The following is an 18,272-nucleotide window of genomic DNA, read 5'->3' as shown; positions in this document are numbered from 1 at the left end:
TCGAAAGTCGAAAACAACGGGAAGAAGAGAAGATGAAAAAGCAAAGGCACAAACTTAAAAACCAAAACAAAGTGAAAGTAAAAGTGTGAAGAAAATGGCAGCGAAGAAAGAAAAACCAAAAACAATGGGAAGAAAAGAAGAAGGAAAGACGTCGGAAGAAGAAGGTGAAGGCCTTACCTGTCCGAAGAGGCCCGCCGCGGAGAGAGAAGCCCGCTCCCGCAGGTCAGTGGAGGTCCCGGGCTCGGGACTACAAAAATGGCTCGCAGAGCCGAGTAAAAGTGCGCAACCGCGCATGAAAAAAAACCCACTGACGGGAGGGGGGAACAGCTGCGGAGTCGATCTCCACACCTGAGAGAGACACCTGCAGCACAGCAACAGGTGCAGAACACAGACAATAACGAGAACAAGAAAGAAGAGGGTAAAAAGAAAACAAGGAAACAACAGATGGTCAACCCAGAGGAAGAAGAAGAAGAAGAACAGAAAGAAGTGGAAGAAGAAGAGAAAGGCAAGACAATGGATGAAGCTTTTTTTAAAGAATATATGGAATCAGTGAAAGAATGGCAATTACAAGAATTTAATGAAATAAAAAGAATTAAGAATGCAGAAGAAAGAATGAATAAAATGGAAATGGCCATATCAGAGATAGGAAAAAGAGTGGATAATGTGGAAGAACGAGAAACAATTGTAGAAATGGAAGTGGAGGAATTAAAAGAGAAATTAGAAGAATCTAATAAAAAAGTTAAAGAGGCACAGGAGCTGTTAGCTCAGAAGATAGATATAATGGAAAATTATAATAGAAGAAATAATATAAAGATAGTGGGCCTTATGGAAGATGAAGAAGGCAAAAATATGAGAGAATTTATAAAAGATTGGATCCCCAGGGTCCTAGGAAGACCAGAATTACAGGAAGAAATGGAAATAGAGAGGGCACATAGAACTTTAGCCCCGAAACCACAACCGCAGCAAAAACCAAGATCCATTTTAGTAAAATTTTTAAGATATAGAACAAGAGAAAATATATTGGAGAAAGCAATGAAGAAAATAAGAGAAGACAAAAAGCCACTGGAATACAAAGGTCAAAAATTTTTTTTTCTTTCCAGACATAAGTTTTGAACTCCTGAAGAAGAGGAAGGAGTTCAATACAGCAAAAACGATCTTATGGAAAAAAGGATATAAATTTATGTTAAAGTACCCAGTGGTACTTAAAATAGTTATTGACAAACCTGATTGAGTTCTTCGAGGGGGTTACAAAAAAGGTTGATGAAGGGAATGCTGTGGATGTTGTCTATTTGGACTTTAGTAAAGCTTTTGACAAAGTTCCCCACAGGAGGTTAGGAAAAAAGGTGGAGGCATTAGGTATAAATAAGGAGGTAGTGAAATGGATTCAGCAGTGGTTGGATGGAAGGTGAGTAGTGGTAGAAAATTGTTTGTCCAATTGGAGGCCGGTGACTAGTGGAGTTCCTCAGGGTTCGGTCCTGGGTCCACTATTATTTGTTATATATATTAACGATCTGGATGTAGGGGTAGAAAATTGGATAAGCAAGTTTGCGGATGACACAAAGATTGGTGGTGTTGTGGACAGTGAGGTAGATTACCGTAGATTAAAAGGTGATTTAGGAAGGCTGGAGGTGTGGGCTGAGAAATGGCTGATGGAATTTAATACAGATAAATGTGAGGTGCTGCATTTTGGAAAGGCAAATTTAAATAGGTCATATACATTGAATGGTAGACAATTGAGAAGTGCAGAGCAACAAAGGGATTTAGGAGTGATGGTAAATAGTACCCTCAAGGCTGATACTCAGGTAGATGGTGTGGTGAAGAAAGCATTTGGAATGTTGGCCTTCATAAATCGGAGTATTGAATTCAAGAGTAGGGAGGTTATGATGAAATTGTACAAGGCATTGGTGAGGCCAAATTTGGAGTACTGTGTACAGTTTTGGTCACCAAATTATAGGAAAGATAGAAACAAAATAGAGAGAGTGCAGAGAAGGTTCACGAGAATGTTGACAGGATTTCAAGGTTTGAGTTCCAGGGAAAGGTTGTGCAGACTGGGGCTTTTTTCTCTGGAGCGTAGAAGATTGAGAGGGGACTTGATTGAAGTGTTTAAGATTTTAAAAGGGACAGACAGAGTAAACGTGGATAGGCTTTTTCAATTAAGAGTGGGGGAGATTCAAAGTAGAGGACATGGTTTAAGATTGAAGGGGGAAAATTATAAGGGGAACATGAGGGGAAATTTCTTTACGCAGAAGGTGGTGGGGATGTGGAATGAGCTTCCGGCAGACGTGGTCGAGGCGGAATCATTGGTTACATTTAAGGAAAGACTGGATCGTTACATGGATAGGAGAGGACTGGAGGGGTATGGACCGGGTGCTGGTCAGTGGGACTAGGAGGGTGGGGATTTGCTACGGCATGGACTAGTAGGGCCGAACTGGCCTGTTCGGTGCTGTAATTGGTTATATGGTTATATGGTTAGGGCAACAAAACAGACTATTCTCGGATCCAGAGGAAGCACGAAAATTTGCAGAACAACTACAAAACAACCAGAGAGATGAAGACATGTAATGAGAGTAAAAATGACCACGAACTATATGTATGTGTGTATATGGGTATATATATATATCTCTTTTCTCTTTCTCTTTGGCTTGGCTTCGCGGACGAAGATTTATGGAGGGGGTAAAAAGTCCACGTCAGCTGCAGGCTCGTTTGTGGCTGACCAGTCCGATGCGGGACAGGCAGACACGATTGCAGCGGTTGCAAGGGAAAATTGGTTGGTTGGGGTTGGGTGTTGGGTTTTTCCTCCTTTGCCTTTTGTCAGTGAGGTGGGCTCTGCGGTCTTCTTCAAAGGAGGCTGCTGCCCGCCAAACTGTGAGGCGCCAAGATGCACGGTTTGAGGCGTTATCAGCCCACTGGCGGTGGTCAATGTGGCAGGCACCAAGAGATTTCTTTAGGCAGTCCTTGTACCTTTTCTTTGGTGCACCTCTGTCACGGTGGCCAGTGGAGAGCTCGCCATATAATATGATCTTGGGAAGGCGATGGTCCTCCATTCTGGAGACGTGACCCATCCAGCGCAGCTGAATCTTCAGCAGCGTGGACTCGATGCTGTCGACCTCTGCCATCTCGAGTACCTCGACGTTAGGGGTGTGAGCGCTCCAATGGATGTTGAGGATGGAGCGGAGACAACGCTGGTGGAAGCGTTCTAGGAGCCGTAGGTGGTGCCGGTAGAGGACCCATGATTCGGAGCCGAACAGGAGTGTGGGTATGACAACGGCTCTGTATACGCTTATCTTTGTGAGGTTTTTCAGTTGGTTGTTTTTCCAGACTCTTTTGTGTAGTCTTCCAAAGGCGCTATTTGCCTTGGCGAGTCTGTTGTCTATCTCATTGTCGATCCTTGCATCTGATGAAATGGTGCAGCCGAGATAGGTAAACTGGTTGACCGTTTTGAGTTTTGTGTGCCCGATGGAGATGTGGGGGGGCTGGTAGTCATGGTGGGGAGCTGGCTGATGGAGGACCTCAGTTTTCTTCAGGCTGACTTCCAGGCCAAACATTTTGGCAGTTTCCGCAAAGCAGGACGTCAAGCGCTGAAGAGCTGGCTCTGAATGGGCAACTAAAGCGGCATCATCTGCAAAGAGTAGTTCACGGACAAGTTTCTCTTGTGTCTTGGTGTGAGCTTGCAGGCGCCTCAGATTGAAGAGACTGCCATCCGTGCGGTACCGGATGTAAACAGCGTCTTCATTGTTGGGGTCTTTCATGGCTTGGTTCAGCATCATGCTGAAGAAGATTGAAAAGAGGGTTGGTGCGAGAACACAGCCTTGCTTCACGCCATTGTTAATGGAGAAGGGTTCAGAGAGCTCATTGCTGTATCTGACCCGACCTTGTTGGTTTTCGTGCAGTTGGATAATCATGTTGAGGAACTTTGGGTTCCTCAACATGATATATATATATATATTATATATATATATATAGATGTGTATGTATATATGTGTATACATGAGTGTATCCGTACTTACAGAAAAATATATAGAGTATAAATAAGAATTAATAAGGGAATGAAAGTGAATAGAGGGAATAAGGAGGGAATTTAAAGAGTGACCTTTGTTACATACGAAAATTGAAATCTTTTCCGGGGGGGGCTGGGTGGGGAGGAGTTATGGTCACTGCAAAATCAGTTGACGCTTGTGAGTGAATTCGCAAATCAAAATGGAGAGGGGAGATGTGGTTGCCCGGCAAGGGATAAAGGGCAACTCAGGAAGGGGAGGGGAGAATGGGGTTAAAGAAGTTTTAAGTAGGAAAATAAGGAAAATGTTTGATGTTTTAGAAATGTTGTCTTATAAAGTGTTCAAAACAAGAAAGCAGAAATGGGTAAGAAGGAAAGGTGATGATGGAGAAACGGAAAGGGAAGATAAACAAAGTATGAAATGGCTACGTTGAACTATATGACTTTAAATATTAATGGAATACATAACCAAATCAAAAGGAAGAAACTGCTGGAAATTTACTGAAAAAAGAAAAAATTGATATAGCATTTGTGCAAGAAACACATTTAACTGAATTGGAGCACAAGAAATTAAAGAGAGATTGGGTAGGACATGTAACAGCAGCGTTGTATAATTCAAAAGCAAGAGGAGTAGCTATATTAATCAGTAAAAATATACCAATTAAAGTAGAAGAGGAAATAATAGATCCAGCAGGGAGATATGTAATGATAAAATGTAAGATATATTCGGAGTTTTGGAATCTACTCAATGTATATTCACCTAACGAAGAAGATCAAAAGTTTATGCAAGATATTTTTTTGAAGATAGCAGATATGCAAGGGAACATACTAATAGGAGGGGATTTCAACCTTAATTTGGATTCAAATATGGACAAAACTGGGAAAAAAATTAACAGAAAGAACAAAGTAACCAAATTTACAATTAAATCGATGGAAGAAATGCAACTTTTGGATATATGGAGGAAACAACACCCAAAGGAAAAGGAATATTCATATTATTCGGGTAGACATAAAACATACTCAAGAATAGACCTATTCCTGTTATCAGCTCGTATGCAAGATAGAGTAAGAAAAACAGAATATAAAGCTAGAATATTATCGGACCATTCACCCTTAATATTGACAGTAAAGTTAGAGGACATCCCTCCAAGAATGTATAGATGGAGATTAAACCCCATGTTACTCAAAAGGCAGGATTTTAGAGAATTCATTGAAAGACAAATTAAAATGTACTTTGAAGTAAATATGGAATCAGTGAAAGATAAGTTTATACTATGGGATGCAATGAAAGTGTTCATCAGAGGGCAAATAATAAGTTATGTAACCAAGATGAAGAAGGACTACAATCAGGAAACAGAGCAGTTGGAAAGGGAAATAGCAAATATAGAAAAAGAATTAGCAATGAAAGAAGACACAACTAAAAGAAGAGAATTGGCAGATAAAAAAAAAATAAAATATGAAACACTACAAATATTTTAGGCGAAGAATAATATAATGAAGACAAAACAGAAATATTATGAACTAGGAGAAAAAACGCACAAAATTCTAGCATGGTAGATTAAGACAGAACAAACTAAGAGAATGGTATTGGCATCAAGGAAAAAAGACAAACAAATCACATATCATCCAACGGAGATCAATGAAAACTTTAGAGAATTCTACGAACAATTATACCAAACTGAAAACGAAGGGAAAGAAGACAAAATAGATGAATTTTTAACTAAAATATACGTATAGAGGTATAAAGTTACGTTATACTCGACTCCCTCAGGGCTTTATCTTATCCCCAGGGATTTTCAATCAGGTTTTACTGCCATGTGGGGTAGTTCTGATCCAGTACGTAGATGAGATCTTATTGGCAGCACCTGAGTCTGTCTCCTGTTTGGAGGCCACAAAACTCCTGTTAGTGCAGCTGTTCAAGGCAGGTTTTAAAGTCTCTCATTTAAAGTTGCAATGTTGTAGACAAGTGGTCTCCTTTTTAGGAAGAATGGTCTCAGCGAAAGGTACAGGGATATCCCCTGTGCATCGAACAGCGATACTACATCATCCAAAACCAAAGATAATTAAGGAAATGCTTTCGTTTTTGAGTTTGACAGGTTATAGTAGGCAGTTTATCCCATCGTATGGTGAGTTGACACATCCACTGCGAACTTTGGTGAATGAGCAGGGGATGAGGAATCTGGGAGCTACACTTGATTGGACTGCACAGGCTGAGATGAGTTTTATTCTACTTAAGCAAGCTCTTACAACAGCTATAGATTTGGCGATTCCAAATTATAGACACTCTTTCTTTTTGGATGTTTCTGAAAAAGCACACACGATTGTTGGTGTCCTTTTCAGAAAAAAGGGGGTGGAAGATGTGTGCTCATGGATGTGAGTATCACACTAGATCCGATGGAAGACAGACACCCACCATGCACGAGACATGCAGCGGGGGTAGCAAAGATTTTACAAAAGGTGGCACACATAGTGATGGGACATGCCCTGACGGTATTAACCACACACAGTATTGTAGCATTTGTGAGCTCGACAGCGTTTACAATGACGTCACTGAGGCAGACGAGACTGGAAAAGATCCTGAATGTTCCAAATGTTACGTTTACCCATGAAGGCATTAACATGGCAGACAATATGGGAGAGGGAGAACCACACTGTTGTGAAAAGAGGGTTCTAAGGGATATTAAAATAAGACCTGATTTACAGGCTTCACCCTTGAGAGAACCAGATGAAATCTTATTTACAGATGGTTGTTGTTACGGATTAAAAGCCGCCTATGTAGTAGTACGGAGAAGCACAGAAGGATTTGAAGAAATTATTACAGGGACAGTGAGAGGAAAGGAGTCAGCACAACTGGCCAAACTACAGGGAATGATAGCAGCATTAGAATGGGCAGAAGGGAAGGAGGTCAATATATATACAGACTCGGCATATGTGGTAGGGACAATACAGGTTGAGCTTAGTCAATGGATTAGAAGTGGGTTTTTAACAGCAGCAAGGACCCCAATTAAACACGAGAAGGACGTTAGGAAACTGGTTGAGGCCCTCCTGAAACCAAGGGAATTAGCAGTTCTTAAATGTAAAGGACATGATAGAACAGATACGATGGTGGCTCGGGGAAATCAGGAAGCGGACATGGCCGCTAAAAGGGCAGCAGGATACGGCCCTCAGTTTATTATGATACAGGCAGACAGAACAGCACATGACTTATTACCACCGTGTAGGGTAGAAGTAATAATATAGGAACAAGCAAAGGCATCACCTCAGGAAAGGATGGTATGGGAGGAAAGGGGGGCAACCGAAGAGCAAGGACTGTGGAGATCAATGGACGGTAGGCCAGTATTACCATCTGAAACCCCTCCTGGAGGAGGCACATGGGTTAACCCACTGTGGGAAGAAACAGATGATAAGGTATTTGGTACATTGGTGGCACCCCTTCCTGCCGGCGATGGTGGAGAATCATATCAGAGAGTGTAAGGTATGTATGACATATAATGTCAAGGCGACTGTGAAACGTCACAAAGGACAGTTCCCGTTACCTAAGTTACCAGGGCAGGAAATTGTAATTGATTACACGGACATGATAGAGAGGGCAAGGGGATATCGATACCTCTTAGTAGCAGTAGATGTGTACACAGGTTGGCCGGAGGCAATATCTGCCAAAAGAGAAGATGCAAAGTCGGTGATTAAGTTCCTAATCAACCAGTACATTCCTATACACTGGTTTCCTAGGAAGATCAGGTCAGATAATGGAAGTCATTTTAAGAATGAAGATTTACAGGAGGTAGAAGCGATGTTAGGATTAAGACATGCCTTTGGAATGGTGTATCATCCACAATCCCAAGGAAAAGTGGAGAGAATGAACCAAACAATAAAAGGTAAGATCGGGAAAGTACACGCACGGACCAAATTAAATTGGGTGGATGCGCTGCCCCTGGCATTGATGTCAATAAGGAGTTCGGTAAGTTCTGTGACAGGATTTACTCCGTATGAACTACAAACGGGGCACCAGTTTCCGGGACCAGGAGCCGGAATTCAGACTACGAAGAATGAGTAAGTTCAATGGGATGTAAGCTTTATTATGATAAACTAACGGCTCTGGTGTCAGATTTTTCACAACAGGTCACAAGTCCCAACAGAAAAGGGGAAAGACCAATACCATCAGTCATGGAGTGGGTTCTGCTAAAGGTCATCAAGAGAAAGTGGTCGGAGCCCAGGTGGACAGGACCCTACAGAGTGGTGGAGAGGACATCCCATGCGGTTCGACTACAGGGAAAAGGAGAGACGTGGTTTCATTGGAGTCAGTGAACAGCAACGGACCCACCTACACAGACACTGGAACAGATTCGAACGGAGGTGACTGAGAACCTGTTAAGCAACTACGGACTAAGAACTTTTTGAACGGGTCCCTTTAAAGAGACTATTGGACTACGGTGACTGTATTTCAGTATTTGAAATGATATTTCTATATTGAAGTCAACAGAATTTAGGGGGCTGTGATGGACACTATGTGGGGACTATGGGTGATGTTGTTCCTAGCCCTTGAAGCGTCTGGAGAAGGAAACAACTGTACAAAGGGATTGTGGTCAGCCTGGGAGGCCCATAACGAACCAAAACAGTACGTTGCGGATTGGACTGACGTTCCTGAACACTGTGTTGGGGCCCCCACTGGACTGAAGTGTGTTCATAATGGCCAAGTTTGTGAGGTTAAGTTTAATAAGGGGTCGGAGATGCCAGTCCTTGCAAAAACTCCTGAGGTCTTGGTCCCATAAGTTGACTGGTGGTTGGTCTCATTTTCATGAGACCAAAAGGGGGACTGTTGGAATATAGGGGTTAATTAATCATAGAAAATATGTAGAATATATGCTTATGTACTATTCATTTTGTATACATGAATCCAGAACTATGTAACAATTTAATATTTACCTCATGGTGAAGGGAAAGAGTAATGTAAGTAAGGGGCAGCCACAGTATGTAGCAAAGTTGGCTGATTACAGTAGGTTTAGAATTGTCTGCTTCCAAAATACACAACAGAGGATATGTATGAAACAATTTAGTAGGAAGGTTAAGGCAAAAGGAGGTGTTGATTAGCACAAACAAAAATAATCTGACAGAGACTGTCAGAAACAAAGAGAATGGAATCAGTAAGAAGCTAAGACAGAAGGAGGTGTTGAGTAGAACAGAAGAATATGGCCAGATGAGAACAAAGAAATAATTAGAAATATCTGGGGTATGAATTGATTTCTGATCAAAACAACAGGATATTCTGACCTTGAGGATTAAGATGGGAGCTCTACACCCCAGATAACTGCAGAGCAGGAAATTACGTGATAAATCTTATGCAAGAAATCTAGCAAAGGAAGCCAACTTTTGTTCTGTATGATAAGGTTGAGCTATATAAACTTTAGAGACTGGACAGTAGAGGTCAGTCTTGGGGAATAGCTCACTGTGCAGGTGACCTATGAACTAACGACTGACCCAGAGCTCTGTTAAGCTTTATTATGCTGTGTAATAAACTGATTCTCCTATCACTTCATTTAACGAACACGCTGGACTCAGACGACACATAGACTAAATTAAGGATAGGGTAAAGCCAGAGTCTGGCAATCTTCCCAAAATTTTTCTACTTTCTCACATGTCCAGATTGCATGAATTGTTGTTCCCATTTCCTTTTTACAGCGAAAACATCTGTCAGATACTGTTGGGTCCCATTTATTTAACTTTTGAGGTGTAATGTATAGCCTGTGTATCCAGTTATATTGTATCATACGTAACCTCGTGTTTATTGTATTTCTCATAGTTCCTGAGCATAACTTCTCCCATGTTTCCTTCTTTATCTTTATGTTTAGATCTTGTTCCCATCTTTGTTTAGTTTTACCATTTGTTTCCTCATTCTCCTTTTCTTGCAGTTTAATATACATATTTGTTATAAATCTTTTGATTGTTATTGTATCTGTAATCACATATTCAAATTTACTTCCCTCTGGTAAACTCAAACTGCTTCCTAATTTGTCCTTCAAGTAGGATCTCAATTGGTAATATGCCAGCGCTGTATCTTGAGTTATATTATATTTATCTTTCATTTGTTCAAAGGATAATAATCTATTTCCTGAAAAACAATTTTCTATTCTTTTGATCCCTTTTTTCTCCCATTCTCTAAAGGAAAGGTTATCTATTGTAAAAGGGATTAGCTGATTTTGCGTCAGTATTAGTTTTGGTAGTTGGTAATTTGTTTTATTCCTTTCTACATGAATCTTCTTCCAAATATTGAGTAGATGATGTAATACTGGAGAATTCCTAAGTTGTACCAATTTTTCATCCCATTTATATAATATGTGTTGAGGTATCTTCTCCCCTATTTTATCTAGTTCTAATCTAGTCCAATCTGGCTTTTCCCTTGTTTGATAAAAGTATGATAGGTATCTTAATTGTGCGGCTCTATAATAATTCTTAAAGTTTGGTAGCTGTCAGCCCCCTTGTTTGTACCATTTCCCCCCTTTCCATAAGAATTTTCTTTAGCTCCTTGAAGAATTTCTCTGTTAGGTGAATTGGTAACGATTGGAATAGGTATTGTATCCTTGGGAAGATATTCATTTTAATGCAATTTACCTTTCCAGTGTTCTAAGTCATCTTGTAATTTCTTCATTAATGGCTGATAATTTAATTTGTATAGATGGCCTAGATTATTATCTAGTTGAATACCTAGGTATCGCATTGCTTGTGTTTACCATTTAAATGGTGATTCTTTCTTAAACTTTGTGAAATCCACATTATTCATTGGCATTGCTTCAGTTTTATTTGCGTTGATCTTGTACCCCGACACTTCTCCCTATGGGTGCCGCCATCTTGAAATTTCGCCACGTCACGCCAGTGACACGACCACAGCCGCTGTTCTCTGTGAGCACTTAACTCCTCTCGTTGGCTGGTCCACACATGGTGTCAGGAATCCTTCTTGGACACTCCTGTCAAATTCAGCCCCAACCATCCCTCTTGCAGTCAGGAGGCACCGGTCAATATTAGGGAAGCTGAAATCACCCATAACTACAACTCTGCATTTCCCACCATTCCACAATTTGACTGAATATCTGCTCCTCGGGGTCCCGAGGGCTATTTGGGGGCCAATAGATGACTCCTAGCACAGTGAAAGCCCCCTTCCTGTTTCTGACGTCCTCCCACCCCGACTCAGTGGACCCTCCCTCTGCAGCCCCTCCCTTTCTACAGCCGTGATACTGTCCCTGAACAGTGATGCTACTCCCCCCCCCCCGACTCTTCCACCTCCCATCCTATTCCTTTTAAAACCCCTAAACCCCGGTACCTGCATCAGCCGATCCTGCCCTTTCTCCAGCCAAGTTTCAGTAACGGCCACAACATCGTGGTTCCACGTACTGATCCAAGCTCAAAGTTCATCCCCTTTATTTCTAATCTCCCCAGCATTGAAATAGACACATTCCAACCCCTCTAATCGGCTCCCTTTATGTTCTGTCCCCTACCGGTCCTTCCTCACCAACTCAGAGCACACAGCCTTTTGCTTCTGTCCTTCTACACTAATCTCTCCCCTCACATTCTGATTCCCACCCCCCCTCCAAACTAGTTTAACCCCCTCGCAACAGCTCCAGCAAACCTGCCCACTAGGATATTGTCCCCTCCAGTTCAGGTGCAGCATGTCCTTTTTGTACAGGTCAGGTCTTTTCCTCACAAGATCCCAATGATGTGGAAATCTGAACCCCTGTCCCAACTCTTCAGCCATATGTTCATGTGCCACAACGTCCTGTTCCTCCCCTCCCTGATCCGTGGTACAGGCAGTGATCCTGAGATCACCAGCCTCGAAGTTCTGCTGTTTAACTTCTTCCCTAACTTCCTATATTCCCTCTTCAGGACCTCATCCCCACTCCTGTCTCCATCATTGGTCCCCACGTGGACCACAACACCCAGATGCTCCCCCTTCCCCTCCAGAATGATGTGAACTTCATCAGAGATGTTCCTGACCCTGGCACCTGGGAGGCAACATCCCATCCGGAGCCCAACCTCATCCAACCTCCTATCTACTCCCCAAACCAGCGAGTCCCCAATTACCATCACTCTCCTCTTTCCCACTTTCCCTTCTGAGCCGGGGGGAGACCGGCCTCTGTTCAGGAGACATGACATTGTCTCTGGTAGATCATCCCCACCAAAAGTATCTAAAACAGTTGTTCATGGGAATGGCCACAGGCAATATTCTGCACTGGTTGTCACCCCATCCCTACTTCCCTACCCCTCAGCCCTTCCCCCACAACCCCTTCCCACTCACTATGGCCCCTCCCCCACTCAGTCATCCTCTGATGTCAGTGAGACGGCAGTGATGTCAGCGAGACGGCGGTGATGTCAGCGAGACGGCAGAGATGCCAGCGAGACGGCGGTGATGTCAGCGAGACGGCGGTGATGTCAGAGACAGCAGTGATGTCAGCGAGACGGCGGTGATGTCAGCGAGACGGCGGTGATGTCAGCGAGACGGCTGTGATGTCAGCGTGACGGCAGAGATGCCAGCGAGACAGCGGTGATGTCAGCAAGATGGCGGTGATGTCAGCGAGACTGGTGATGTCAGCAAGACAGGAGTGATGTCAGCGAGGCAGCGGTGATGTCAGCGAGACTGTGGTGATGTCAGCGAGACTTTGGTGAAGTCAGCAAGATGCCAGTGATGTCAGTGAGACAGTGGTGATGTAAGTGAGACTGTGGTGATGTAAGTGAGACACCAGTGATGTCAGTGTAACAGTGGTGATGTAAGCGAGACGCCGGTGATGTCAGTGAGACAGCGGTGAGGTCACAACCAGACTTTATTGAGGGAGTGCGATAGCAGCAGAAACTGTTTGCGCTGATCAGCTTCCTCATGCACGTCCGGGCAGTGATGGGCGTGACACGTTGTCAGACACATTGACTGGGCTCCGCTTAGGGCCGGCGCTTACCCTCAGGCTCGTGACTTCAGATGGAGGTCTGCGCTGCAGCCAGCACACAACCTATGCAGGCCGGACTTTGGCCTGTGTACCGGACGAGGGTGGGATCACGGCACAGGCCAGGCCTTCAGCGCATTAGTGTTTTCAGAGGTGGGCGGTTGGGGCCCCAGAGCCCAGCCTGAGCAATGGAACGGGGGGGGGGGCTGGACGCAGACTCTCCCCACCATCCCCCCATAAGGGGAGGGGGAGGGGGGTGATGGGACGTTGTGGGGTGGGGGGTGGAGGAAAGTGCCTCCCCTAGTTGTGGGTGAGGACGGAGCGAGGATGGGCCAGGTCCACATTGCTGGAGCTGAGACCCCTCGACTCGGCCAGGTTCCCGCGGCGACCCTGTGGGGATGGGGACATTCACCGAGGGTAAGTGTCAGGCCAGAATACCCTGGACCCCAATCCCAGACCCCACTGCTTGACCCCAACTTCACCTCTGGATACCACCCCGGACACCAACCCCAGACCCCACCTCCAGACATCAATCCCAGACCCCACCCCTGGACACCAAATCAAGGACCCCATCCATGGACCCCACCCTGGATATCAATCCTGGACCCCACCCCTGGACCCCATTCCCAGATCCCCTCCACGGACCATACCACCACCCCATCCTTTGTCTCCCTCCCCTGGACCCCATCCCCAGACTTCCTCCCTTGGGATCTGGTCCCGATCCTGGTCACCACACATTACCTGGAAGAGCTCGTCGTTGGGTCGGTTCAGGTGGTTCAGAGACGACGCACGTTTCATGCTGGGGGGGCGGAGAGAGAGAGAGTCAGCCCCAGTGAGGAAACCCCCCCCCCCACGACACCAGGACCACAGTGGTGGGGGGGAGGGGTCTATTCTACCGTTACTGGCAGTGCTTTCCCTGCACCCACCACTCTCTTACATCCCCCCCCCCCCCCCCCCAGACTTACTCCCCAAGCACCTTAAAACTATACCCCCTCTTGTTGGATATTTCAGCCCTGGGGAAAAGCCTCTGGCATCCACGTGATCAATGTCTCTCATCATCTTGTCCACTTCCTTCAGGACACCCTTTATCCTCTGTCACTCCAAAGAAAAAAGACCAAGTTCATGCAACCTGTCCTCATAAGGCCTGCTCTCCAATCCAAGCAGTGTCCTTGTGAATCTCCTCTGCACCCTCTCGACAGCAACCACATCCTTCCTGTAGTGAGGGGACCAGGACTGAACACAATATTGCCACTGGGGTCTAACCAAGGTTTTATAGAGCTGTTACATTATCTCATGGCACTTGAACTTGACCCCATGGTTAATGAAGCTCAACACACTGTACACCTTCTGAACAACACCATCACCCTGGCCAGCAGCTCTGAGGGTCCTGAGTCCCCAGTATCTTTCATTTCCTTCACTTCACTTAAAGTCATCCCATCAACAGAGTTTTCTTCCTTCAAATTTGACCCGTCCGTTCTCAACCTCTACCCTGGCCAACTTTACTTTTTGATTTAGACACAACACGGTAACAGGCCCTTTCGGTCATGAGTCTGTGCCCCCCAATTCACCCCTACAAACCTTCAGTCCCCGGTAGGTTTCAAAGGTTGAGAGAAACCGGAGACCCAGGGGAAAACCCACACAGACATGGGGAGAACGTACAATCTCGCTACAGAGTGTAGCGTGGTGGGATAGGGAGGAAGGGGGAGGGGAGGGGTGGGATTGGGAGAGGAGGGGAGGGGAGGGGGAAGGAAGGGATGTGGCATGGTGGGAAGCGGTGGGATAGGGAGGGGGAGGGGTGTGGCGAGGTGGGAAGGGGTAGGATAGGGAGGGGAGGGAGGGGGAGGGGTGCGGCGTGGTGAGATGGGGAGGGGGAGGGGTGTGGCGTGGTGAGATGGGGAGGGGGAGGGGTGTGGCGTGGTAGGAAGGGTTGGGATAGGGAGGGGAGGGGGAGGGGAGCGGCGTGGTGGGATAGGGAGGGGTGTGGCGTGGTGGGAAGGGGTGGGATAGGGAGGGGAGGGAGGGGGAGGAGTGTGGCATGGCGGGAAGGGGTGGGATAGGGAGGGGAGGGAGGGGGAGGGGTGCGGCATGGTGGGATAGGGAGGGGGAGGGGTGTGGCATGGTGGGAAGGGGTGGGATAGGGAGGGGAGGGAAGGGGAGGGGTGTGGCGTGGTGGGATGGGGAGGGGTAGGGGTGTGGTGTGGTGGGAAGGGGTGGGATACTGAGGGGAGTGTGGGGGAGGGGTGTGGCGTGGTGGGAAGTGTTGGGAAAGGGAGGGGAGGGAGGTGGAGTGGTGTGGCATGGTGGGAAGGGAGGGGAAGGAGGGGGAGGGGTGTGGCTGGTGGAATAGGGAGGAGGAGGGGTGTGGTGTGGTGGGATAGGGAGGGGGCGGGGTGTGGCGAGGTGAGATGGGGAGGGATAGGGAGGGGAGGGAGGGGGAGGGGTTTGGCATGGTGGGAAGGGGTGGGATAGGGAGGGGAAGGAGGGGGAGGGGTGTGGTGTGGTGGGTTTGGGAGGGGGAGGGGTGTGGTGTGGTGGGATAGGGAGGGGGAGTGGTGTCGCGTGGTGAGATGGGGAGGGGTGTGGCGTGGTGGGAAGGGGTGGGATAGGGAGGGGAGGGACGGGGAGGGGTGTGGCATGTTGGGAAGGGGTGGGATAGGGAGGGGGAGGTGTGTAGCGTGGTGGGAAAGGGAGGGATTGGGAGGGGAGGGAGTGGGAGGGGTGTGGTGTGGTGGGAAGGGGTGGGATAGGGAGGGGAAGGAGCAGGATGGGTGTGTCATGGTGGGATAGGGAGGGGGAGGGGTGTGGTGTGGTGGGATAGGGAGGGGGAAGTGTGTAGCGTGGTGGGAAAGGGAGGGATTGGGAGGGGAGGGAGTGGGAGGGGTGTGGTGTGGTGGGAAGGGGTGGGATAGGGAGGGGAGGGGGAGGGGTGTGGCGTGGTGGGAAGGGTTGGGATAGAGAGGGGTGAGATGGGGAGGGGTGTTGCGTGGTGGGAAGGGGTGGGATAGGGAGGGGAGGGAGGGGGAGGGTGTTGCGTGGTGGGAAGGGGTAGGATAGGGAGGGGTTGGGAGGGGGTGGGGTGTGGCATGGTGGGAAGGGGTGGGATAGGGAGGGGAGTGAGGGGGAGGAGTGTGGCGTGGTGGGAAGGGGTGGGATAGGGAGGGGGAGGTGTGTGGCATAGTGGGAAGGGGTGGGATAGGGAGGGGAAGGAGGGGGAGGGGTGTGGCACAGTGGGATAGGGAGGGGGAGGTGTGTGGTGTGGTCGGATAGGGAGGGGGAGGGGTGTGGTGTGGTGGGAAGGGGTGGGATAGGGAGGGGATGGGGAGGGATGTGGCATGGTGGGAAGCGGAGGGATTGGGAGGGGAGGGAGGGGGAGGGGTGTGGCGTGGTGGGAAGGGGTGGGATAGGGAGGGGAGGGGGGAGGGGTGTGGCGTGGTGGGAAGGGGTGGGATAGGGAGGGGGGGGTTTGTCGTGATGGACCTCCCCCCTCCAGTGTATCTCTCAGCAGTGGTTGAGCCTTGTATTTGGGGTTCCTGGGGAGGGAGGGGGGCGGGAGGGGTGGGAAGGAGGGGAGGGTTTTGGGGTTGAGGGGGAGGGGTTGAGCCTCATACCTGGGGTTCCTGGGCTCAGGAGGGCCATTTCCTTGCAGCTTTTTCACCAACATCTCGCTACTTCGCTTCAGAACGTCCCGGATCTTCCCAAACGATCCACTCCTCCGCAGGGTCCCACTGCCATCCTGGTGGGGGGTACAGAGAGGCACAGCTGGTCAACTGCGGGAGGGTCCAACACGGGAGGGTCAAAACACAGGACAGTCAAATGCAGGACAGTCAAACATGACCTGGTCAAACCTTTGTCAGACCTAACACTGCCTCATGAGTGGTCCTTGTGGACAGGCTTCAGACCCTGTGTTCTGTTCTGGGACATCCCAGTTCAGTTCTTTACAGGTAGTTCTGCCCCACCCTCCCATCTCAGCTGATCATCTATGGTACACAGTGATGCTGGTTAATGCGATCGAACACAAATGAGAAGAAGCTGAGCATTGTTCAAACAACGCAGGCAAATGCCGGAGTGGTACACGGGTCATGTGTGGATGGACAAGAGGGTGGGCAGGTTAGCAGGCCTGGCACGTGTGGGAGGTCAGAGGCCTCTTGATCAACAGTGCGGAGACAGGTCCACACGCCTAACAACCTTCACTCCTGCTTTAGTCCCACCCCCACCCCTCCAATCCATCACACCCATTTGTTAACAGAAGCCAATGCCCCTGCCTCCAGCACTGTTCTTGATGGCCGGTTCCATGCGAAGAACTGTCCCGTACCTTCACCCTCACCTCGTTATGCCCTCTTGTCTGAGGTTCTCCCACTATGGGAATCAGCCACTGTCCACCTTATCTCTGCCCCGCATGGTTTTATTGACCTCAATAAGATCCCATCACAATCTCCCTTACTCGAAGGAAAGGAAGTTTGGTTTTGCACCCACTCCCTTATCCACCTATTACCCCAGACTTCTCCCCTGCCCCTTTCCCCCACCATTTCATTTGGATGCCTGCCAACATTTTTCCACACCTGGATGATGGGTTCAAGCCTGAAACATTGGTTCTGTGTCTCTATCTCTCCTGTATAAAGGTCACCGTTTGACCTGCCGAGTCTCTCCAGTGTCGTGTTTTTACTTCAACCACGGGGTCTGCGGACTCCAGTTTTCCCAGTCTCTCAGCAGAACTCAACTTCTCTAATCCTGGCAACAACTCATCTCCAGCCTTTCGAACTTTTTCACATCCTTCCGACCGCCCTGCGGCCAAAACTGCCCACGATATCCCAAGTGTAGCTTCACTGTGATGTCCCAGACTGGACTCAGTGCTCCGAAGATTGAAGGCAAGTGTCTCAAATGCTCTCTCGGCTACTCCATCTCCCTGGTCTGGTCTGATCTACCCAAGTACAGCAGCTCACAGCTCTGCTCTCTGCTGTGATCCCCACCTGATCTTGATGCCCTACCCGACCCTTCACTGACCACTGGAACACATATCGTCTTCTCAACACCCACCTTACTCTCCCTGCTCCAAACATGACAAAAAGTAAGGGTCCCGGGTCCGAACCCCAAGGCACTCCCACTGGACCAGAAACACGATGCTGGAGAAACTCGGCAGGTCAGACAATGTCCTTTATGTAGCAAAGGTATAGACACAGAACAACGTTCCGAGCTTCAGCCCTTCACCAAGGTCTGGAACAATGTCAGCAGGCGTCTAAATAAAAGGGGAGGGGAGGGGAGGCGGAGGGGCCCGGTCCCACAGGTGGAGAAGGAAGGGAGGGCACAGCAGCCATCAGGGGGAGGGGGATGGAGAGGGAAGGGGGCGGAAAGCTGATGGG

General features: G+C 47.7%; 1 protein-coding gene across 1 annotated transcript in view; it reads right to left on the bottom strand.

The window, feature by feature from the left end:
* Positions 1-12,783: 12,783 nt before the first annotated feature.
* The window catches only part of LOC138737263 (kinesin light chain 1-like), a 70,980-nt gene continuing 65,491 nt past the window's right edge, over positions 12,784-18,272 (bottom strand). Inside the window, 3 exon segments of the mRNA XM_069888005.1 lie at positions 12,784-13,305; positions 13,657-13,714; positions 16,524-16,648. Of these exon segments, the coding sequence (XP_069744106.1) occupies positions 13,216-13,305; positions 13,657-13,714; positions 16,524-16,648 (273 nt within the window). The 3' untranslated portion in view covers positions 12,784-13,215.

This window comes from Narcine bancroftii, chromosome 6, assembly GCF_036971445.1.
Source record: "Narcine bancroftii isolate sNarBan1 chromosome 6, sNarBan1.hap1, whole genome shotgun sequence".
In the NCBI taxonomy this organism is placed as follows: domain Eukaryota; kingdom Metazoa; phylum Chordata; class Chondrichthyes; order Torpediniformes; family Narcinidae; genus Narcine; species Narcine bancroftii.
The sequence above is the reverse complement of the archived record's forward strand: the minus strand, read 5'-3'. Positions and strand labels throughout refer to the sequence as shown.